At 41.9% G+C, this 25196-nt stretch overlaps 1 protein-coding gene across 2 annotated transcripts; it reads left to right on the forward strand.

Annotated features, from left to right (window-relative positions):
- Positions 178 to 11340, forward strand: RBM12 (RNA binding motif protein 12). Of its 2 annotated transcripts, XM_021416701.1 has the most exons (3): positions 178 to 497; positions 2092 to 2174; positions 6561 to 11340. In XM_021416701.1, exon 3 carries the CDS (start codon positions 6583 to 6585, stop codon positions 9223 to 9225), a length of 2643 nt encoding a protein of 880 aa, XP_021272376.1. In that variant the 5' UTR covers positions 178 to 497; positions 2092 to 2174; positions 6561 to 6582; the 3' UTR covers positions 9226 to 11340. The 2 variants fall into 2 exon arrangements, with proteins under 2 accessions (XP_021272376.1, XP_021272375.1); XM_021416700.1 differs by having other exon boundaries at positions 178 to 2174.

The raw sequence follows: 25196 nt of genomic DNA on the forward strand, positions 1-25196 counted from the left end.
CGGCGGAGGAGGCGGTGCGAGGCCGGGCCCGACAGGGTTCCGCGGGGAGCGCGGCCACGGGGGGCGGAGCGGGGCGAACGCTCCCCGCGTTGCTGGGAAGGAGGGCCCTGGTGCTTGCGGCGTCGACGCCGCGCCTCGAGGTTCCCCTGTAAGTACCAGGGAAGCTCCCGTGCAGTCGTTTAAGGCCGTTTGTCGTTAGTAAAAAATGAGCTCTGCGACGGCGGATATTGCAGTGGGTCCCCTCGCCTCCAGTCTCTTTGAACTTTCTTTGGAAAATGCTCTCGGCTCTTATTTCACCAGCCGTTCCTGACGTTATCCATTCTTCTTAGTGACTTTCTTACCCGCCTCGTTGTGGTGGGGCTAGGCAGGACAGCCGGCGGTTGGCTCCTCGGTGGACTCCTGCGAGGGCCCTGCATCGGGCGTGCCGTGGCAGCGGATGGCAGTGGCTGTTGGCGTGTAGCCTGCGAGTTGTTGTGGAGCCCCGGAGGTGCACAGAGGTACGGTGTTGGTGTTGTGGGGGGCACCTGTCCTCTGGTCAGTGTTTGCCGCCCTGCTATGCTCCTGCACGTGAAGTTGGCTGGGAAGGGCGTCTTTATGAGAGCGATGGGTGCTCTCTGTCAGCATTCAAAGTAGTAAACAGAAGTGATGTTTGGTGGAAAGCTTAAACATAGAGCGGAGCTTCGCACCTTTTCTGAGGTATGCTGCTTGGTTTGGTGTACGCCGTGCCTGCCCTCGTAGCACGTTGTCTTAGTCCACTACGAATCTTCAGCTTGTTGTGGAAGGGGGTATCTGCAACGCTGTGGTTGCTGTACTGGAAGTATCTGAAATTATTTTCTGGGGGAATGTTCCTTGTGCATGAAAGATTTATCTGTTCCAGGAAGCAGATGTGGTCTTGCATGACACTGGTGTTCAGGTGGTTACATTCTTACCTGCCTTGTAAACTACTGATTCAAACTGAGAGATATGAAAGTATATAATTGAATCCCTCTTGTTGATTGTCTGATTTTTCTTAAGGTTGTGATACAAAATCAGTCTTAATTTTTTATATGCGTTTTTAATAAAAGTCTGAAGAACATAGTGATATCTCTTATTTGTAAGCCTGCTGTTGAATGTCCTTGAGGATCTATGCGTATATCTGCTCGTTTTAATTCATTCTGCCGGGAAGTTTGTGGATGGTTTAGTTGTAATTCTTCGTAATTTCATTTTGATAAAGGTGCTTATAACTGAAAACTGCTTGCTTGGGTTGTCTGAGGAGCAGACAGGTGTTTGTGCTTAGAGTAGTTCTTTTCTGGGTAGAGTTCCAGAGAAGGAAATCTTGAGTGTGAGATTGTACGTGAAGCATGGAAAGAGGAAGAGGTTTTTCATCCCTCCTTTTAAATACACAATGTATATGTTGCCTTGTGAAGTGCTTGGCGCTCCTTCTCTCTCTTTTTTTTTTTTTTTTGTTTTGAGTTATAATCCCAGGAGGACATTTTGTACTTTCAAGGATGAAAAAACTGGGCATTTGGTCAGGATATGGATTATGAAACAGCAGATTACAAATGGAAGTACCGTACATCAACAGGGAGTTCTTACAGTGTGCTCTGTCGTTGTGACTAGCTGGAGGTGGCTCTGAGCGGTGCCTGTTCTCAACATCTGGCCTGGCTCCTGAGGAGGGCCTGTAGGGAGACTTTGAGCTGTGGTGTGTGTTGCTTTGTTGGAGAAAGGAGTGCTGGTGTTATTGATGGAGTGAAGGTTTGTGAAAATTCAGAATTTTCAAGTGTTTGATTTCTAACCTTTGTTTTTGAAAGAGTGATTTGCTCACTTGTTGGAAATGGGGAAACTTGAAAGATTCTTCAAATGTTTTCTGGTTCTCGCTGTGTTCTTTGTGGAAGGCGTATTCACATCCCAAACTGTACAGAAACTGCAATACAATTACCAGAATACAGGGAGAAGGTATTAGAAAATGCACTCTTACTCCTGTCTGCTCTATGTTGCAGTTCCTTGTGGTGGTTGCAGGTTTGAACTTTCTGTATATGCAGTTCTTTGTGGACTGTTACTGCTGTTGTGTTGCCTGCATTGATTTTTGCCTCCATTTATTCTTTATTGCAGTCTAAAAGTTGGTTTTAATTGGTTGCCCACAGGATTGGCTTGGCTTCTGCTACTTGTTAAGAAAAAAACATCTGTCTTTGCAGGTAAGAGACTTTGAATTGAAGACTTCTTTTTTTTTATACATATTGACTATATTTTAAGAAATAATTGAAGCTTCTGGAATCCCTGATTCGATATCAGAAAACATTTGGGTCAAATTATCCATAGGTGGTCTTTTTCTTTTGTCTCCCACTGGTGATGCTCATTCTGGCAGCGGTGTTCTCACAGAATAGAGTTTTCTGCCAAACTCAAGTTTCGTTATTTCATCAGCATGTGGCAGTCTGTAACACTCTCCCAGTGATTTTGCTGTTTGAAAATGTAGCTAGTTCACTGCAGGCTGCACGTCTGCCTGTCTCCAGCTATTGGAGTGTGGAAGTCTATAGTAACTGGCTCTGATTAAGTTTTGCAGCATTTAAAAGGATCAGACAGTCATTTCTGAGCTAATTCAAACCTTTCCTGATCTAACAGGTTAATTTTAGCATAAAAAAGTAAATTAAAAGAATAATAACAAAGAAAACCCCGTAGCCTGCAGTTGTAAGTATTGCTGGACAGTCTCAGTGTAGACACTTCAAATCCTACAGCTAGGATGTTATTCCAGTTCTTCATCCAAGAACTGCTAGATGCATTGTGTGTGTGCCATACAGGTATTGTACATTAATGCTCGCCGGGGGGCTGAATTGAATCTGGTATACCTGCCTTGATTTGAAAAGAACCATGTATTTTGAAACGCTGCTCTCATGGTATTGTGTCAGTTCATGCCTATGACCCAGCTCTCCTGCTTGTTTTACTGACTAGCTCATAGACAGAAGTAATATTGCCATCTTGTGCACCCTTCTCTAGTCTAACATCAGTGTTTTAAGAGCATGTTGACAGTGCTGTCTGTCAAGATTCATCAGATGACTTGGGTTAATTGTAGGCAGGCTTTTACTTTCCACTTCTGACCTTGCGTTGTTACTGGGGATGGCTTGTCCCTAGCTTAACTTTGGGATATAGTCTCTCCAAGAAAATCTCCAAGCACACAGGTAACAGTAAAAGAACACTTGTGTGTGAAATAGCTTGAGGAGGAGCTGCTCTTACAGCCCAGTGCAGCGCCTGGCAGCGGGCAGAACCCCTTCTGTTGATGCTGCCCCTGCGCCTACGGTGCTTGTTAGGGAGCAAACACGGAAATAAGTGAGCAGGCTTTGCTTTTATGGTTAGTGTGGAAATTGGCACAAGTTGCGTACTGTCTCCTGAGTGCACCTTGAAATAAATCTGACTTATAAATGTGGAATTTGGCCCTTTTGTTACTGCCTTAAGATTTTTTTTTTTTTTGAAATCACAGAAGCAAAGTTTATGCTTTTTTAAAACACCGAAATCCTGATAAATTTTGCAGCTGTTATGTTTTAACAAAATACTTCTTGCAAAAAATATTTGACTTAGTCCTTAAAATTTTTATTTATATCATGCCACTGTTAGCTTTTGCTGAATATTGAGCACTTGTTTTGTATCATGTGTGGAATTAGTTAGGCTGAGGTTATTACAGCTAGTGTTTCTAGCAAGTCTGTGCCTATGCAGCTGTTTGTGTTCTTCTGTCAATAACTGGAGTGAACCTAAATAGCATGCTTAGTAACAAAACTTGGATACTTTTTATCATTTTTAATGAGTTTTTGAATTAAACGTGAGATTGTGATGCTTGCGTTATCCCAGAAGCTCTATGAATGCTTGAAGTCTTCAAGAATTCTTGTTGTAGCCTTATCTGTTAATTTGCCTTCCGGGCTAGATTCCCAGCACTGTCAGGAACCGTGGCTGCCTAGCGGGCTGTCAGCTCTGACCGTGTGCCTTCTACAGCAGCAGATCTGAGAAGAAAGTCCTTCCTAAGTTGCCGATGTTTAGCTCATAGCCACATCAGGTTGTCATGCCTTTTACACTCGCAAGGAAGTGACCATGAAAAAGTAATCTTCCAGTAAACAGAAGAAACTTGAAATGTCTGATTCTTGATGCATTAAAAAGCTTTGGAAATTAATTATTTCTGTAACAGGCAATACAGGACATAGCAGTTTTACTATTAGTGTTATTGTTATTTTAGTTTTCAGAGTGTAGGTGCAAAACCAGGGATACTTTTATGGCCCTTGGTTGCCTGAGGATCACCTAATTGGAAAGCGATCCTGTAGCATAATGCAGTTAATGAACATTTTACATTTGCCGTTAGTGTGGCTTCCTTAAAGTAAGCAGAATTTTCATTTTAACTTCAGTTTGAGGGATGGCTGCTGATATTAGGCAAATTGAAAACTGCAGAATCATTGAAAAATATTGCAGTTTTAACAGTGCAAAAAGCCTCGTGTGCTTTCTTGGATGTGTACTTAGCATAGATAGTTCCTGCTTTGACCTGTTTATTTTTCACGTGGACCACTTTTTTCTTGCAGTTGGAAAATGTTTGGGCAGTGAACATTATTCTTGAGTTTAGTGTAAGCGTGACTAGAAGAGATGGATGCAACGTTTCATTAGTTACCTTGCAGTGAGTAGGGAAAGTTGCTATTGAAAAATGAATCCTTGAGGCTGAGTGCATATTTCCCTTTCTGTTTCTGGCCCCCCCCCCCCCCCCGATGAAGTAGGGCGTTTCCTGGTGGTTTGTAGAGGCAGAATTGTCACGTTTTCATATTCATTGTGGAAGCTGAATTCTCTTGCTCACATTGGCCCAGTGAGGAGTCAGGAGCTCGTTTGCGGCGGGTGCAGCTGCAGAGCTGACGCTGTGCTGGGGGCTTCTGCTGCTTGCTTGAGGGACAGGAGACCTCCCTGCCTGGCTCCTCCCCTGTAATGCTATGTGTTGCTCAAGGTCATTAGTGTGTGGAAGGGGTTAACGCTGCTTTATGGGCAACAGAACTAAGTATTTAAGTGTCCGTTTGAGTAACCTGAAGTCCTGTCATGCAAACAAAAGAATTGCTTCTTCTGTGTAGAAGGATTGTGAATTCTTACTTTCATTAAGCACTGAATTCAGCCTTATGCCATGTTAAGTTGTTGGATAGTGGCTTTATCTAGTAGTTCAGGATGCATTTCAGGTGCTTCTGTGCTAAGCTTACTGGAAGACTTAGGCAGGCAAATGTAGCTAGCTAAAATTTGACTGTAATGCTGGGATGCTGTACTTAAGGAATACCAGTGCTGAGAGATAGCTGTCAGTTGGTCATAGCATTGGAATGTTGCCAAAGTATGGTCTCTTTGGTGGTACTCTGCCTCCTGGTGTTGCCTCGTGTCATCTGGTTCATTCTCAATTTCAAAGGCCTAATGAGTATTTTAACACCATTTATATTTGACAAATGGGAACCATGGAGCTCTTCCATACAGTGATTGAACTGGCCTGTGCTCTGGGAGGTGAGGAAGAGGTTAAGTGGTTCAGATGGAAATGAGGTACTACTGTGAGTGTTTAGAATAACAGGCTGCCTTCTGAACTGGTGAATTAGTCCTGTTGATATTGTTATGACGCTTTCAGAGGCTTGAGAGAAGGCATGTGGAGAATAAGTGAGAATTTCCTAGTTTTCTTACCTTGTACTTTTGATGTGACCTCAGGGTTCAGAATTGATCTTAAGCTTCCACTAACCTCAGCTGTGAAGCTGGAAGTAATTTACTTGTGCCAGAGACTGAAAGTGTAATATTAGACACCATGTCTGCAGCTATTGAAAAGTTACAGCTTGGTTTTGGAAGGTTTAAAGGCCAACTGTTTAGCTAGGAGATACGTACATGTTAAACTAGTTTAGGTGTGCTCTGTGAAGTCGCAAAATGTCTTGGTCCATCTTATAGTTGCTAGTTTTAACTAGACCTCCTGCTTTTTGGTAGGAGAAAAATCTGGATGGCCCTCATCAGGATGTGTGATTCACGCTGTTGTCCACAATGAGTTTCTGTTTGTAACCAGCTGTATATTCTCAGCCCTCATCACCTGGCAGGAGATAAAATTCCTCCCTAAATGAAAAAGAGAACTGTTTTTTGCCCATAGTAGTACAGAATTTTTGTCAGTCACTTTGCCAAGTGCAGTGGATACCCTACCAGTTATGTTATATAGGTATGCTAACTTGACTTTATTTGCTTGGGTAAATAAATTTTGCTTATGTTCCATTAAATATTCAGATGTGAATATGATACTTTTGATTTTTGCTGTTCCCTAGGTGTTTTTTTCCTTTGGTTATAATTTTTACTTTTTGCACTGATGCTTGTGGGTCTTGGTGTAAGATATTTTGGAATTTCTAGTGCAAAATGTACGCAAATTATGTTGGTTAATGCTTAATACTTCAGTCTTAGGGAAGTAAACAAACATGAACAAGGAACTTGGAATATGAACATGCTTAATTTTAACAAGATGTTGTTAGGAGTATGTAAACAAACATAGTAGATGGTGTCTGTAGGTAATTGCATGGTGCCATAAACAGTAGTCTGACATAGCCGTTGCCTTTTCTCATCTGCAGGTGTGTGTTGTTTCAGCGCAGCATGGCTGTGGTCATCCGCTTGCAAGGTCTCCCGATTGTGGCGGGGACCATGGACATTCGCCACTTCTTCTCTGGATTGACCATTCCCGATGGGGGCGTGCATATTGTAGGGGGTGAACTGGGTGAGGCTTTCATCGTTTTTGCCACTGATGAAGATGCAAGGCTTGGTATGATGCGCACAGGTGGTACAATTAAAGGGTCAAAAGTAACACTGTTACTGAGCAGTAAAACTGAAATGCAAAACATGATAGAGCTCAGCCGTAGACGTTTTGAAACTGCCAATCTAGATATGCCGCCAGCAAATGCTAGCAGGTCGGGAGCACCACCGAGTTCCGGGATGAGTGGAAGGGTTAACTTGCCTACTACTGTACCTAACTTTAATAATCCTTCTCCTAGCGTAGTAACAGCTTCTACTACTGTGCATGAGAGCAATAAAAACATATCCACATTTTCTACTGCCAGTATGGGGACTGCACCTCCAAATCTTGGGAGTACTTTTGGTAGCCCCACGTTTAGCTCGACCATACCTAGTACAGCATCCCCAATGAACACAGTACCTCCTCCACCGATCCCTCCTATTCCAGCTATGCCGTCTTTGCCACCAATGCCTTCTATTCCTCCAATTCCTGTTCCTCCTCCTGTACCCACACTGCCTCCTGTTCCTCCGGTTCCACCAATACCCCCCGTGCCCCCAGTACCCCCAATGACACCTATACCTCCCATATCAGGAATGCCTCCTCTGAATCCTCCACCCGTAGCACCTTTACCCACTGGAATGAATGGGTCTGGAGCAGCAGTGAATATGAACAGCAGCTTGAATCCATTGTTTATTGGTCCCATGAATCCTGTAAATCCTATCCAGATGAATTCTCAAAGTAGTGTCAAACCAATTCCAATCAATCCAGACGATTTGTATGTCAGCGTTCATGGAATGCCCTTTTCTGCGACAGAATCTGATGTGAAAGAATTTTTCCTTGGGCTCCGTGTGGATGCGATCCATATGCTGAAGGATCATGTAGGTCGAAATAATGGAAATGGACTAGTTAAATTTTTTTCTCCTCAAGATACATTTGAAGCACTGAAACGAAACAGAATGCTGATGATTCAGCGGTATGTTGAAGTTAGTCCCGCGACAGAGAGACAGTGGGTGGCTGCCGGAGGCCACATCACATTCAAGCAAACCATGGGCCCCTCTGGGCAACCACACCCTCCTCCTCCACAGGCTCATTCTAGGTCCAAATCTCCCAGTGGACAGAAAAGATCACGGTCGCGGTCTCCCCACGAGCAGGGTTTCTGTGTTTATTTAAAAGGTCTTCCCTTTGAATCGGAGAACAAGCATGTGATAGATTTTTTTAAAAAGCTGGATATAGTTGAAGACAGCATCTATATAGCTTATGGACCGAACGGGAAGGCAATTGGAGAGGGTTTTGTGGAGTTCAGGAATGAAGCTGATTACAAAGCAGCTTTGTGTCATCATAAGCAGTACATAGGGAATCGTTTTATTCAAGTTCATCCAATTACTAAAAAGGCAATGTTAGAGAAGATAGATCTGATTCGTAAAAGGTTGCAGAATTTCAACTATGACCAGAGAGAGATCATCATGAATGCTGAGGCGGAGTCAGGCTCGCCAAAGTTGTGTGCACATATATCTAATATTCCGTACAACATAACAAAAATGGAAATTCTTCAGTTTCTAGAGGGACTGGCAGTAGAAGAAAACTCTGTACAAATTCTTGTTGATAATAATGGACAAGGTTTAGGACAAGCACTGGTTCAGTTCAAAGCTGAAGATGATGCTCGGAAAGCAGAGCGTTTGCACCGTAAAAAGCTGAATGGAAGAGATGTTGTTTTACGTTTGATTACTGTAGAAGAAATGAGAGATATTGAGAGAAACCCACCGTCTCAAGGGAAGAAGATCCTAAAAATACCAATACAAGGAAACGCAGCTGTGCCGGGAGCGCAGCCCCCTGCTGGGGATGAGCATGCCTTCCTGGGAGGAAATCCTAAAGATGCAAACAACGGTCCTCCGTTCAATTTCCCCGGTAACTTCAGTGGGTCTGGCACATTTGGACCTCCTCTGCCACCACCTGGAATAGGTGGCTTTCCTGATGCTAGACCGGGAATACCTGCGGTTGCAAGTGCTGGTTTGCCTGGTGCGGGTATTGAGGTCCCAGGTTTTGCAGGTGGCCCTGCTAATTTGAGTGGACCATCAGGTTTTGGAGGGGGCCCGCAGAGTTTTGGTAATGGTCCTGGCAATTTAAGTGGACCCCCTGGCTTTGCTGGTGGCCCTCCAGGAATTGCTGGTGGTCTTGGGCATTTAGGTGGGCCTCCCGCGTTCGGACCTGGACCAGGAAATATACATATTAGTGGACCCCCAGGTTTTGGAACAGGGTCTGGGAAGCCAGGACCAACCGTCATTAAAGTGCAAAATATGCCCTTCACTGTTTCGGTGGATGAAATTTTGGATTTCTTTTACGGTTACCAAGTGATCCCTGGTTCAGTGTGCTTAAAATACAATGAAAAGGGCATGCCCACGGGAGAAGCAATGGTTGCATTTGAGTCTCGTGATGAAGCGATGGCAGCAGTCGTTGATTTAAATGACAGGCCTATAGGCTCAAGAAAAGTAAAGCTTGTTTTAGGGTAGCTGTTAATATGGAATAGTTGTAGAATAGATATTCATAGTGCTGTGATAAATGCATCTGGATTGGTTTTTATAGTATTTCCAGGGTAGAACCTGTGGATTGTTTAAATTGTAAACCAGACTTGTTTTGATAAGACAGAGCACTGGGTTAGCCGTGAGAGAAGAAACACTGCAAGGATACACGCGCAGTGGATTTTCCCGTACAAACGTGTGGAGAAGGTAGGCAGGTTATTTTTCATCGTAGAAGTTTGGTGAACTATGCTGGACTCAGTGCTTATCAAGGAACCTTAGCTGGTTTTTCGTAGTTTCGGATAAGGGAAATAGACGAAGGCGGTGAAGCTCTTCAGTGAGTGCTCTTGCAAGCCATTGTAAAATAGATAGCTATTTCTAGATTTGGTTAAAAGCTGGCTGAATTTGCTTTGTTTACAGGTCAAAGCTTTGTTTAAAGTCCTGATTTTACTCTGCAACTGAACGAATTCTGAGTGTACACAGATTAATTGTTTTGTGTATGTATTTTTATTTCTTCCAAGATTCTCACTGTATGAACAGGTGAATTATGCCCATTGCTGATGTGTCTACCAAACTAATTCCTATAAGTATGAGCAGAATCGTTCTGTAAAATTCAAGCTGTTTTTTGTGGAATAACCTTTAGTTATTTATATATTGCAATTATAACTGTGCAGAATAAGACTTTTGCCACGAGTATAGCTAACCTCAAACATTACATGAGTTTTATAGTACGTTTAAAACATTTGCAGTAGAAGTAACAACTTGAAAATGCTCATTATTGTTTAAGTAGCTTGATTTGTTAGGATTACATGAATCACTTGCGATAGGATCTTTGACGCTAGGTGGATATGGATGTTGTATTTCTCATGTGTCTCTTGAGCTCCTTACATAGAGTCTCTGCTAAGAGAACCAAAGCGGTGATTATTAGTAGAAGATTGGAGTCCAGCTAAAGTTTTAAATTAGTTTATATATGAAAGAAGCTTTTATCTTCAGCAACTCTGTCATGAATTACTGCTATGGGTGAATCGAGAGGTAAAAATTTATTTTTCTCCAAAACTTGAAAATACTGAGTTTACTATATATTTTTGCAATAAACTTGTGCTGTTGTTGTATTCCAAGTCTGTAAAGAGTTGCCATTTTCTTTGCTGTACAGTAAAACCCTTTCATAGAAAATTGGAAAGGAAGTAATAACACGAGTGAGAAGTAGAAATTTTTGGTTCATCCTTGCTTGGCTTGTGATAAATTTTCAGATTTGGGCAATGCCTGAAAAATCCTGCTATTCCCTGCAAATCATTGTACTTAAACATAGCAATCTTTAAACTTTTCTTTTTAATTTTTTTGGACAAGGAAAAACAGTGCCTTTTGGCGTTGCCTATCATGGAACACTGAGGTGTATGGTCAGGCAAAATTGAGAGGTGCAAGTGGCAACAGTTTTATTCCTGTGGTGTGTAGGAGAGCTTTGGAAACCTGTGCGGCGCTGCATCCTGAGAGGATTCCCCAGTACAGGAATGTGTGGAAGGATTGTACAAAGGTGTACTTCAATAAAGAGGCGGTTGCATTACACAGATGCTTCTGTAATTCATTAGCATAATTTTGTTTTGACAGGTTACTAGGTGGTCCCAACTTTGGAAAAGTCATGTGATTTGTATATACTGTTTAAAATTAAGCCTCCTGTTAATAAAGCTGTCTGTCTCTGAAGCTTCATGTTATGCGTTTCAACAGTCTTTGGGAGTAATGTTTCTACAGCAGATCTTTGTTTTTGTTTTTTTCTTTGAAAGTCTGAAAGTACTCTTGCTGATGTCAGAAAGATGTGTGATTAGGAGTCAAGCTTTTCAGTTCATTTTAAAATTTTGCTCTTTGTTTTCTAAACAACTTTTATTAAAGTTTCATACTATGTTGGAGTTATTTGGGTGCTTGTTTCTTCGTGTTTCACATTAGAATAAAACTACCGAAAAGGAAAACTTGGCTTAATTGTTCACAGAACTGATTTGAGATATTTTAGTGTGTGTTGACTTGTGGAAACTGGTGATAACTGTTTTTTCAAGTTTCAATGAATCACAGCAATGCTTGCCTTGTTGTGAAATGCAATTAAACTACAGGTATCTGGAATTAGACGCAGAGTTTTGTGTAACTTTCTTTTGATTTCATGACTCTTGATCCTCTTGGTAATGGATACAGGGTTATCGGTGCTTGCGTTAGACATGGCATATTCTGTGAAACATGCTTGTTGTTTGCCTTTTCCTTTGGACTTTCTAAAAGCATAGGTTTATTTTGGAAATCGTCTAATTCTTGATTTTCTGTATGGTCTGAAGATGTTTAAATGCTTGTCTTAAACCACAAAGTAAGTGAATACAAAAATCCATTGGTGTTGGGAACGCGGATATGGATGGAATGCCGAAATGAAGGATTTGAGGCAAGGAGCAGGCTCTTCATTTTCCCAAGTAGCTGGTGCTCTTTTATTTTTTAGTGCAAATTAGGAATTTTATAGGCTCTTGGGGAAGATTAGGATGTCCTAGCATATGTAAGATTTCAGCATGTAGTGTGAACAATGTAGCTGCTGCCCAAACAGTTACAATTCATCTTTTAAAAAGTGGAGAGAGAAAAGTTGGCTGTGGAGCGTCACTTGCAAATATCAAAAGTTTACTGTAACAACTCACTTCATGGTAGAATCAGCCTTAAACTGAACAGTGTGCTGAACTGTGGAGGATACTCTGCTTTTAACAGATCGTGTAACTTGATGTGATGAAATTTTTCATATATATAAACATCTACAAAAGAAACAGCCTTAAATGAAGGGCTGGACCTCTGAGGTCCATTGTCCATTGTGCAAAGTATGTAACTGTTCTCTCGTATGCTTTCAGGCTGCTTGCTAGTGGGGTAGCAGTAGAAAGAATCAGGTGATGGGCGCTCCTGAAATCCACAGCTGTTGTGGCTTTGATGCCTGCAGTGCCAGGAGCTGCTGTCCTGCTCTGCCTGGTTGGGACAGTGCAGTCAGTGGAACTGCTGTTGCACCTTCAACTTAAGGAAGGAAGGTACTTCACCTGTGTTATCCAAGTGGCTAAGTTGGGTTCTCAGCAGTTCATTTACGTGCTGGTAGCTAAGCACTACTTGTGGAAGTAAGTGATACAGTGTTACATTCATACCGTGACAAAAAATACGTACATTTAATAGAGATCATCTCTGTCCCAAGAGAGAGTATGACTATAACAAATTATTCAGCGATTAACTTGTGACCTACACGAAAGAATTTTAACAGCTAGATGACAGTGTAACATTGAGGTTACCAAGTTTTCAAGCAGTTGCACAAATGTTACGATCGTGTTCTTTTTAAACAAAGCTGACTTCTGTAATACCACTGACAAAGCTTCATCAGTAAAGAGCTGGTGTTAGTGTTATTGCCACATTTTCAACTTAAACTTCTTAGAAACTTGAGGCTTTGTAGGTTTTAAGAAAGGGGAAAGGTACTTTTTAAAATAAGAAATGGTCTTTAATGTTCTTGAATGCCTGCTCTAAATGTGTTGTGAATGGAAAGGAAGAATGACGTTAAAACAAAGACTAGTTTTGCTTCAGTTGGTGTTGACCCTGCTGGTCAGTTCTGGTCAGGCTGTCCTTAAAGAAGTTGTTGCCTGCATGAAACTGTTTTTCTCTGAGGCTGTGTGGGTGCCATGAAGACTGCAGGCCCTAAAGAATATAATGATATATTTCTTCCTGGTTACACAGGCATACGCATGGTGCGCTAACTGTAAAGCACGACGACAGTGGTCTTCTTGCTCAGTCTATTCATGTAGTGGTTCCAAAGCCACTTGCAGCAGTGAGTGCTGCTGGGCCTCACTGTCTTGTTGAGATCTGTGCGCCTCTGAACCATGTTGGCCTTCCAATCTACAAAATAGGAGCAACTTGGTATTTTGGACCACTTAAAGCCACTGTTTGGACTACAGACCACTCATAGAGAGCAGATATTTCTGGATGATTATTGAGATACGTGGGTTAGACCCTGAACCAGAGGATTGCAGTTCCTGTTTCAGACAAAGACCAATGCAAACAAGAGGTCAGCTTCTAACTTCGGTAAGATAATTGTTGGAAGGAAGCAGTTCTGATACTGGACTGGTATAATAGGAAATGGTTATCTTAAATTCTGTTTCTGTGAGAGGTTTTTCAGAAGTGGTGCCTCGGGCCTGGAAGCAGCGTTGCCAGATAAATGCTTGTCTTTGCCCCACTGCAGGTTTGCTGATGCCGCCTTCTGTTCTGTGGGTGTATGTTCTTGCACGGCTTTGGGAAAATCGTGACAGTTTGTGTATGGTTAACTGGCTCTTCCTCCCGGGGGAAGAGGAAGTGAAACTGCCTGATAAATGCTTCTGAAGGAACAGTAACCTCAAGGGAGCTTTTCATATCGGTTTTCAGCGGTGAGAACGTGATTGTTGGTGAAAGATTTGGCTTTCCCACAGAAAGAAAATCAATTGGTGGTATGTATTGACTAAGGCTTGCGGCTGTGTACTGAGCTCCCTGCTCTTTCCCTAACTTTTATGATCAGGTAGGTATGCTCTAGCTTGTTTTCTGTATAGATGACTGTAATTTTCTCAGAGCTTTGTTCCTATGTGGAATGTGTCTGGGTGTTGTTTGTGCTTGGAACGCTTCCCACTGTCCTGACTTGGAAGCTTCTCGCTCATGGATATAAATTCCAAATGGAAAAACCCGTAGCCCTGAAAGTGTTTCTTTTCCATAGGTCCAGCCCGAACACAGGTGGCGGTTTGCAGGTGATGGATGGTTTAGATGTGGCTCTTCTTTTCACCCACAGGCACTCACTTCTGTTAAGCTTCCTTTGTTGTCATTCTTCTGTTTTTATATGTGTGTGCATAGCATGGCAACTCAGGAGAGAAGCGAGCAGGCAAATTCTGACATAAGTTTTGTTGCTGCTTCATTAGAATCAAAGCTGCATTTTCTTTACCTTTCCCATACGTGGTTGGGGGAATACAACTTCCGTGTAAATTTAAAGATGGAAAATTAGGACTTGGCAGGCTTGCACAGGGGAAACAGGATCTGATCCTGCCTGAAGCTCCCTTGGTTGACTTAGTTTGACTTTTTGGACCTGTTGCCACTTTTTGAGGGGTAGTGACCTTCTGAAATCTTCCTGCTGTAGTTACAGTATCTTAAAGAATCCATAGAATGATATCACTCTTATTTCTGACTGTCTGAAAGTAGGCAGAGCTTCCAGCTAGCTGTTTCGAAGGTCCAAACAATGAGTTTCATATCAATCACTTCTCATTATATGCAATTACGTGGATATAGCATTGCCCAGCGTGACAGTAGAAAACTTAGAAATGCTTTCTAGCTGCTTGGAAATCAAGGTGGACTTTGAGAGAGGAAAATAGCAATATAGTCAGAACCTAAAAATACTTCAGAAATTTCTTGTACTTAATTTTGCGTGTCTTTTTCTGATAAAACTCACAGGGCTGCTATTGCTCAGTAAGATTTCAAGCCTTTGTGACCTTCTTGCTGTGATGGCATCTGCCAGAACGTGCTCCATGAAGTCAGCTTTTTCAAAACTATTGTTTTCAGCAGTATAACCAAAGTATGGCTGCTTGTTTTGACAGGACAACGGATGTGGACTGTGAAAATTCCTTACTTGTTTGAACAGGAAGTTCAACTCAAAATTAGATGCTGGTTTCTTACGCTGTTTCACTGTTAGCCAAATGTCTCTAATAAGACGACAATATGTATAAACCCCATGTTCTTGAGGAAAGCTAAATGCAACCAGCTGCAAAAGCAAAGAGCTAATGGAAGTAAAATCAGGCACTAGCAGTTCACCGACTGAATGCAGGGAAACCCCTTCTTTGCAGGGCGGTGAGGAGGTGGGTGGAATTGTTAAGTATTACTAATTGACCTGTGCAGGATTCCCCTGCTACGTTACAACATCACCACAGAGACTTGTGTCTATAGGCCTAGTCCTGTATGAATACAGGGGTGGGTGTAACAGCACAGTTACTCATCTGTGGACCTCAGTGCTTTTAAGGGGCCAGGTAAGTGTGCGTGCAGGGTGGTAGTGTGTAACCAGCTTGCCTCCTGGAGTCAGTGACAGTAGGAAGTTAACAAAGCATTAGCATCCACATCAGTGAAATGTTGTTAGGATTAAAGTTGTGAAACTTTCACTTTGGCTTTAGGAAAAAACACCAAGTGATGTCTTAAAGTGTAATGAAAATTATTTGTGGTTCAAAAACTTCAGCGCTGAGCAAAATAAAACAGCGAGTAGCCAGTTAAACTCCTAAACTAATCTGAAACTTAAGTCATTAATGGTAGAATGTGAAGTATGTAATCTAAATGGTTTGCTGTTGACTAGCAGGAACAGTTAAACCTGAGTAGTTCACAAACTCTTACATTTTCTTAGGTTTTAAATCAGAATTATTTTTGATCAGTTCTGTTCTAAGATGATCAAAGACTGTATATGTTCTTCACTTCTGCAATACTGTCCGTGTGTACATCAGAGAATTTTGGGCAAATCGTATGCTTCTGTGGCACCTTAAAGAAAAAAATAAGAAGTATATCTGAAAAGGTACATAACACCATAACAATGTACTGCACAAAGGATGTTTTCCATCCAGACTCTAATCCAGACTTCTGGGTAACTGACACCGTATTTTTGTTTAGCTGCTAATCCAAATAACATTTCTTCCTTGCAGTGCAAGCAAGATGTCACGCTGCTTCTTTGGATAAGGTAGTATTTAGCTACTCTAATTATCCTGGCAGCAGGAAGAAGAATGTGTCAAGTGTTTTTGTTCTACTGGACAGCTTGTGCTTTAGCATTAAGCTTCTTGTGTTAAAAGTTGTCCTTTTACTGTACATTAAAAAAAAAAAAAAGCACAACACATTTAAGACAGAAATGAGAGTAAGTTTTCTGATACCAAAAATACTTTGGTTTAAACAAAACTGATAAAACTGAAACTATTACGTAATAAAAATCCTAACAGTAGTCCACACGTAATGTTGTATCGCTGTGAAATACGAGCTGGCATTGTGCAGTGGCCTGGCGGAGTATGACCATAGCGTCATTAAATTCTTTTATTGCACACTCGAAGGTGTAAGGCGAGAGTGATCCCCATAACCAAGTTCTGTGCATCCCATGATGAGGTGGTAGGAGTATGTAACATTCCATTCTCCCTTGTTTAGTCTTGAAAAGGTGGCAAGAACTTGTTGTTTTGAATGTTCTTAAAGAGGAGTAGCGCACGCCCCAAGGTCACTTGCTTGTATAAAAAGAAAACAGATGCTTTTTATCTTTTTGTGATCTTCTTCATATCCTTCTGTTACTGCATTAGGTATGCATAAAAGCTCTGTTGTTAGGGAATCTGTGAGCAAACAGTCAACTTGCTGAGCATTCTGATGTTTTGTCCTGACCTCTTGCCTGACTCGGGCATTCTGCCATTCCACCTCACAGGCAGTCCTCTGGTGCCCAGAGCAGCTGCAATTTGTGATTTGTTTTCCAAGTTCCATCTAATGGTGGTAACTGCATGTTAGCTGCAAGGAGAATGTAATTCAATTCATGCTTTTACAGCTGATACATTTTTTTTTTATCAGTTTACAAGTTACACTTGCTGAAAATACTTCCCCCTCCCTTAGTTTGGTCATACTTATTAAAAACATTATTTTAGCTATTTATTTGACTTTGAGAAAATAAATGTGTGTGAGTGGATCCACGGCTTACTAGTATGGGGTTTTAGTGGTTCTCAGGTTCTTAGCTTGTAGAGTCCTGAATGTCTTATGAAGGATGTGGGAACGTCTTTTGTAGCAAATTCAAAGACAGCAGGGTTTTAGGGAAGAAGCTGAAAATCACTGCTGTATATGCACTGTAGAGAGCAGACAGGAGAAGCACTTGAAGTTCTGTTTGCAGTTGTGGAATCTGTTCTGAATGATGGGAGAATACATGTTTGTTTTGAACTAGTTGTGCTGAGATTAGTGGAGCAACTTGCATTTGCAGCTGCAATGGGTGACTTCGTGCTGCCGGGAAGGTAGGCTGACAGGAGGCATTGGATCTGGAGGACAGGAGAGGGACAGAAGGTGAACGCCTTGTGCTTTCCTGGCACTTTTCTTCACCCAGCCTTCTGTCATTTGTCTGAATGAACAAGAGAAAAATACTTGAATTCCTTTACCAAATCCTTTCCTTAGTTTTTCTTTGATACCAGGCTCTTGTGGTGGTGGCTTTTTGTAGGTTTTTCTTTTCCGAAGCATCGTTATTCTGCAATAAATTAGGATGGAGAAATGAAGATGTAAGTACTACAGATGGTACTAATTGAGTGATGATAAGATGCTGGGGTTGTGAATCTTTTTCTTGAAAAGGACCTGCTGAAATGGAGAATGGAAACGGTGAAAAACAGTGTTGGCATAAGAAAATCTAAACTGGCAATGAATAAGTCTAAGAAATCAATTTTCTTATGAGCCCTGCAGAAGTAGTACAGGATTTGTTTCTAGATCGTAGTTCAAGAGGAGCTAGATTTAAGATTAAAGTCCATAAAGGATAAAGAGACAATTTGAGAAGTACCTCCTGCTTTATGTCCTTACTCGTTATCAAGGCAAGACTTGTCACTATGCAGTAATGACTCCAGGGCGACCTAGAACAAACTATCCAGAGTTCCTCTGGGATATCTCAGCTTTTTCTGGTCATAATTCTTCAGTCCAATATAAACAAGAAACATGGTTCACTATTCGCTAACCAAGTGGTGGCCACTGTTGTCACTGAAATTCTTAAGTTGTATGAATCCATTTGGTAAAGCGGCAAAGGTTTTTGGTAAAATATGCTGCTGACTTGTTTCTTTTTAAAGTTTTACTTCTGTGCCAAGCTGTTTCTGCAGTGTGTACTATTCTAAACAGATGTACATCAGTGACTTATGCCATTAAGTCACCTGTGTAGCATTACAGCAACTTTCAGGGGAGTGGGAAAAATCATGAAGGCTCTAGAAAATGAGTGGGATGTTTTAGATGTCCCACTTTTGGGAAGGGTACAAGATGCTAGGTAGAGGAAGCAAAGTGACACCAGGAAGTCTCCTCAGAATTGTTGGGTGTGTGTAAGGAGGAGTTTGCTGTGGTACTTGCAGCCCAGGTTGTGTACATGAACCATAGAGGAGGGATGTGGTGGTGTCTTCCATCTCTGCTTGAGGAGTTCAGACTAAAAAGTGGAAGACTGAGCCATAACCAACTTAATCGATTGACTGGGGCTTAGGACAGAATCTTTATATGTTTGTGCCTGACATGGGAATAGCTAAGAACTCTTACGGGGAAGAGTGAAGCCTTACTTGAGAAAGGCAAAAGATGCTCTGCGATGTACAGTGGTGTACTGGATTATTACAAAGGCCAGTGTGGTTGAGCTGGTAAGTGTGATTTCTTTATCATTTCAATAATTTTTTGCAACTCACAGGCAAAAAAAAAAAAAAGCAACTGAATAAAAATATAAGGAAAGTAATGAAAAAATCTTATTTGGTGGGAGAAGTTAGTGAGCGATTCAGGCGTTGCAATTATTGTTCTACCTTAAGCCAAGTCAGAGATTGACTCGAAAGCCCTAATTTGCTTTAGCTCAGTTTTTAAAGGAATGTTTTTTTGATATTCTGCTATTAAGTGTTATGGAACCTTGAAATGCTTTTTCTGTCACATGGAGGGTTTGGAAAAATAATTCTTGCCTTTGTAGCAGGCTTTACTTTGAGGTGTTAGTTTGTAATAAGTTATATTGCAGTGGGGTTCAGGCTAGCGCTTGAATCATATCGATCAATTTGTTTACCTTATCAGAAATCAGGAGAATATACAGACCCTCTTAAAGTGTTCTAAGCTTGCTATTTTTATTACCACAAATGGGAGCTATCCATTTTCAGTTGATTCCTGAGCATGTCTCAGAGGTCAGTTTGCTAAAACACCACTGCAGCATGTGGATCAGTAGATACAAAAAAAGCCCAAATTCTGGTGGTGATCCTAGAGCTTCAGGAGTCACCTGGAGCCAGCTCAGTAAGCAGAAGCAAGGCATAACTTGCATGTGTGTTCTATAGTGCTGCAGTCACAGAGTAATCAACAAACATATTCTTCTGTGGCTTGGATTCAAATTCAGAGCTCAGAAAGGCTTCTCTGTGTGCCCAGCTGCCAGCCTGCCTTCCTCTGGTCATTGCTGGATCACCTCTGTGGCGGCAGCAGATGCAGAAGGGTCTAGAAAGCAAGATGTGTGAGGAGCGGCTGAGGTTGCTGTGTTTGTTGGGCCTGGAGCAGAGCAGGCTGAGGGGAGGCCCCATGGCGGCTGCAGCTCCTCACAGAGAGCTCTGCTCCCTGGGGGCAGCAGCAGGGCCCGGGCGAACGGCATGGAGCTGTGTCGGTCAGGGAAAGGCTCTGTGTCAGAGGGCGGTGGGCATGGCACAGGCTGCCAGAGCTCAGGGAGTGCTGGGACACCACTCTCAGCCATAGGGTTTGGGTTGGGGTGGTGCTGTGCAAAGCTGCGTCTTGGACTCGATGATTCGTGTGGATCCCTTCCAAATCAGGAGGGGATCCCGTGGTACTGTGGTTCTGTGAAATCCATCAGCTTTCCACTGTGCATCCGTCCTTCTGGGTGCTCTTCCCAGCCCCTCGGCTGTTGGGTAACCCATCATGATGGCATCAAGCAACCAGAGCTCCTTGGTTAGAAAGTTGTTTTTAGTATTTTGTTTAATGAGTAGCTTTTGGTTGAGGTTTTGCCTCAAATTTATAATAATAGCTTATTAACAAAGTCAAGATTAATCCCTCAAAATACATGATGACAGGTAACTTGAAACACAGAATAAAGAACAGGGATCTATTACCTGCCTGTAGAAGTTTCTAGCACTAGTCCTACCTGTCACCTCCCCAGCCCTGTGGGTAATGAAATGGTGGAAAATGGAAATGAGTTATATTCTCCACAGAGGTCTGTGCCGTGCTCTGGGGCCCCTGGGAGAGCTGATGTGCTGCAGAGGGGCTGGATTTGCTGGTAATCGTCCTGGGCTGTGATCTCACTCATGGAATTCTCTTAATCTCATTGTTAAATGAAGATGTGTTTTAGTGCTTCTGCTGATACAAATCGAGCTTTATGGTTTTTGCTAGGGCCTCACAGGGCTCAAGAAAGTAAGATGGCATTAGGATTTTTATTTTAATATGTTTAGAAAGTAGAGCTGACACTACCTCTTCACCAGTGTTTGCTTCATAATATAGAAACCCCAAATGTTACAGGCTGCCTTCGTAAAGGTGAACTAGTAACCTGAGAAAGAACTACTTCTGGCCGTATGGGCACACAGATCATGTGAGGAAAATAGAAATTTTTTTGAAGAAATTAAGGGGATAACTGCATAACCTGGGTTTAAACTGAGCAACAGGCAAGAAGGCTATGTTAGGTTGGGAAATGTCAGATCTATTAACTGGGGATTTGTTACAAGTAGTAGTTGTGTTGAGCTGGAGGGAAATACAGGGCCTAGATGACTGAAGATGCTGTTGCTGGTATGTAGTGCTGGTAGGATTCTGGCATTTGTGTTGTGTTTGTGCGCAGGATAGAAAGCAGGAGCTACAGCAGTCTGGTACCGAATAACCTCATTGAATACAGCTACTTCTGAGCATGTGTATTAGTACTTCAAACTTGAGTTATAACTGACTTCCTACAGGGATGCGTTGTATTTGGTATACACTGACATAATGTGAGTGTTGTGTACAGAAGGATGTAGTTGATGAGAATTTATAATATTAACTGGTAATAAGCCGCAGGTTTTCTTGTCCTGAATCCTTGCTTTTATGAGGTCTGCACTGAAAGTAATGCCTCCTATTTTATGATGTTGGCCCACAACTTTAGAGGTGGATGTTGGTGGGATGGCAGTAGAGGTTGAACCTTCCCACCGATACCCCATGCCATTTTGTTGCTGTGTGACAGATGGCAGCAGAGGGGCAGTCTGACAGAATGGTGTTTGGCATGGGAGTGCATATGGAGCAAAGGAATTGAACTCTTCCGTGTAGAAAATATTGCACCCGGTGATGTTCATCAATGCTTGCTGAAAGTTTGTGGAGACCAAACAGTGGATGTGAGCACAGTGAGGCGGTGGGTGGTGTGCTTCACACAGCTGTTGCCACTGCTGAAAGACTAGCTGTGTCCTGGACAGCCATGCAGATTTTTATGAGCATGGCATGCAGGCTCTTGTTCATTGCTGGCAAAAAATGCATAGCTAATGGTGGTGACTATGTTCAGAAATACTGTTTAGTAGCTGGCAATTTGTTCTATCAAATAGTGTTATTGTGTTCTTTGTAGTTTCCATGGAAATAAATAGGTGACATTACTTTCGGAGCAACCTATATATTATTTCTTATGTGGAGTAGTTAAAACCAAGCTGACCCAAGACTGTTGGATTCTGTGTTACTACTGACATTTCTCTCCAGGAGATGCCACTCCTGGCTCTCCTAAATGAAAGCACTTCTATTGCAGGAGGATAAGTACAGGGGAGTTTACGCTTCAAACACCAGTGTGACATTTTGGGGAAATGTGAGACCCTCTAAGGCTGTGTATTTGGACAGTGCTCTTTTCCTAAGGCTTTCTTCAAGCATAAGTGGGCATTGGTTTCTTGTTTTCTGTTTGATTTCTTCTTATGCGTTGGTAGGTAAGCAGAATCACCAAAATTATAGTTAGACAAGAGACTTGTATGTTACTATTACTCATCTATGGAATTGATTTTGTTTATATTGGAGAATGCTTTTTACTGTGTAAAAATTTATTTTTCTGTAGTGATGTGCGGAGTGTTGGAAGTTCTGAAAGACACAGAACTTGAGAAAGGAGCAGATAAGGAATTAACCTTCTGCACGTGTGGCATGCATTTACTATGTGATTTTCCTAGAATGTAGCATTTTTTTTTTGTCTCAGTTCCAGTATTTACTACCTTGCTTAAATTCTTCCAACTTATTTATTGATGTGCTTCAACTCAGTGTAGAACAGCTAAAGAAATATGAAATGAAAAGTATATTTCCATGTGTATTATACAGCTCTTGGAATACGTGATCATCTTTGCAGTGAAGAGGTGGTATGCACAGCAAGACTTAAAATCATTTTGACAGTTTTAAGCTGGACCTCAGTTTGGTTGTCTGAGCAGTTCTTAAAAGAAGCATGTTTCTTAAGAGTCCAGAGCTGATCTGCATTGTACTTGAATAACTGGAATGACTTCTAGTTGAGCAGTGAGAGACTCCTCTGGAGCGTCACCGGAGTACATGCTTGGGATCTTACATAGACTCCTGTGGGTTGTATCCTGCTCTCAAGTTCATAAGAATAATGCAAGTGATGTACTTTTCCTCAAAATGCGATGTTACATTATGTGCAATCCTAAGTAAAGGCCAAAGCGTTAGATGCCTGACAGACCTAAAGCTGAGTGCTGGAAACTCTTCCTTGAGAATGTGCAGAGTTCAGCTCAAGATGAAACTTCACAGGCAGTGCCTCTGAACAGTGAGATCCCCGAGGTGTGAGAGCACTGGATCAGATGTGTGCAGCTCTTGGCAATGCAAGCTGTAGATCTTGGTGGGGTAACATAACATCCGCTGTGATTGTCCAGGCTACTTCTAACAGCTGTGCTGAGCCTGTGGCTTGCTTATGTTGCCTGTATTCTGAACCTCCTTAGCTGTGGTGCATGCAGTGGCTCTCTTTTATGTATTCTAAATAGAAGTTGAGTGTATCTGTTTGGGATTGTTTTCTATTTGGCAAACTGAATTTCTGCGGCTAGAATAGTTTTATGACTCCAAGGGCATGCTGTGTCTTAATCTGCTGGTAGCAAGTAAGTTGGAGGGACTTTGGTGAACTGTTGCTGCAAGCTGTTGAGGATCATTCTCTAATAAATGCATTATAAGTTGAATGTGTTTTTCATACCTTTATGGAAAGTGTTTTGATTTAGCTGCTGTTTTCATTTTGGAGGTGTACTTTGTCTTCTCTAAACAGTTGCAGATAATAGACTTCAATATTAGTCACCGAGGGTGGTTGTGAGGGGAAAATAAGAAATCAGTGAATTTCAGATTTTCTGGAACTGTTGAAAAATGGAAGAATTGTGAGTGTTGCAACAAATGTAAACCATGTTCTGTCACAGTAAAGACGAATTAATGGAATTGTAAAAGCTAAATATGTGTGTATGGATGGATATATAAACATAACTGTGCTCTATGAAAACTCAGTGAAGCAACACGAAAATTGTTTTTGCAATGGTGACTTGAAATCTGCAAGGTCAATGGGATTGCGTACTGTTCTTTGAATGCACATAAAGGGGAAAAAAAGCAAGGCTATTAATAACACGAAAACAAACCCTAAGTTCTTTCAGTTCAATTACACTAATTAGCCTGGGATCAGATCTGTCTCAAACTGTCTGAGTGTAGTGATCGCTGGAATCTGTTTGTCATTTATCTGTTATGCTGCGTTGCTGAGAGATAAAGCATTGCTCCTTGGTCCATATTTCTTAAAGCCGTACTGATAGGGCGGTACTTCTTGGAAGTAAGCTGGGAAATGCCCCCTGGATAGTTGTCACAGAGTGGTGATGCATGAAGATAATAATGGGTTGTGCAGAAGTGCAGGGCATAGAAGTTTAAGGGAAAGTATTGCAGACTTTCTTATCCTTAAAGGATGGGAGGTTGTACGAGACATGGGGTTAAGCACAGGTGTTGATTGTTGGTGTCTTCACAGATTTCAGGATGGCTCACTCCTCAGGCGTGAACAGAGCCTTTATGGAAGAGAGGTGGAGATTAAAATCAACAGATGCGTTTCACATAAGCAATTTAGTTTATTTTATGAAGAGAGATAATTACTAATGGAATGGAAGTAAATTCAAAAAAAACTGTTTTAGGAGGAAAAAGAATATTTTATCCAACAGTTACCATTAAACCCCATTTAAAAGTAACCAGCAGCTGAAGTTGGGGGCCAGTATTCCCAAACACAAAGGAGTTCGGTGTTTTTTTTTCCCATTCAGTATTGTTGTATGTGTGTGCTTGGGAATTAATACGTTAACATTCTGATTTTTTTTTTTCTTGTAAAAAGCTTTTTGGATGCAGGCAGATCTCATGAGATTTGCAGTCTGCTAACAGTGAGCAGGATAAATGGGTTGCAAGTGTGCACCTAGACAGAGGCCGAGCAGATCTCCAGGCTTGCCTGAAATGGGTTCTCTGTCTGAAGCGACCACCTACTCCTTGCTCTTGCTGCTGAGATATGTAGACTCATTCATGATCGTGATTTTTTCTGTTGTACTTAATAAAGGAATGGATTGAAACTGGAGAACACCGTACAGTGTATTTGAAAAGCTGTGAAGTGAAAAGGCCTCGTGTGAGCTTTTGAAGGATATCTGTAGGCAGCAGCACATAAACAAATGCTGGCTGAGGTTCAAAGCGATGCTTTCAGATGAAGCATGAATATTTTATCTGACTCTGTTAAGGATCCACCCTTCCCATAAGAGTCCATTACCTGGTGCCCTGTGATCTCCAAGCAGAGCCAGAAGACTTTTTTAAAAACAAAACAAAAAAGAAGTCCTTTGTGGTCTGTAGTCTCCTTCAGAAACAGCCCATCTGTGCTGCGTTGCGAGGGAAATCTTAATGCTGTTACCACGTCTTGAACAGTAGGATGAGACCGGCTTCTGTGAGTTAGCTATTGGAAGACAAGTCCTTGAAACAGTAATTTCATGGTTTCATTGCTACTGATCTGCAGGAGAGGTAGCAGGTGAGAGGTCGTCTGCCTTGAGGTCTGTTGCTTCGCTTTACCTTTGGCTTCACTGTGTGGTTTAACAGTTCCTGCTGCAAACATTCGGCTTTCCTTATTATTCTCTGTAACATGAACAAGTGGGGACTCATTCTATGTCCACACTGAGACCTACAGTAATGTTTCCTGCCAGAAAGGGACCGCTGCTGTTCGGCAGTGCTGGAAGTATAGTGGGAGACATTTCTTGGAGGTGTTAAACTTATCTCCTGATCTGTTACGATGTGGCAGGACAGGAAGGTGTCTCCTA

The sequence above is a fragment of the Numida meleagris genome, chromosome 19, assembly GCF_002078875.1.
Source record: "Numida meleagris isolate 19003 breed g44 Domestic line chromosome 19, NumMel1.0, whole genome shotgun sequence".
In the NCBI taxonomy this organism is placed as follows: domain Eukaryota; kingdom Metazoa; phylum Chordata; class Aves; order Galliformes; family Numididae; genus Numida; species Numida meleagris.

Coding starts and splice junctions, on each gene's coding strand:
- RBM12 (XM_021416700.1), top strand. CDS start 6,583: ATGGCTGTGGTCATCCGCTTGCAAGGTCTCCCGATTGTGGCGGGGACC.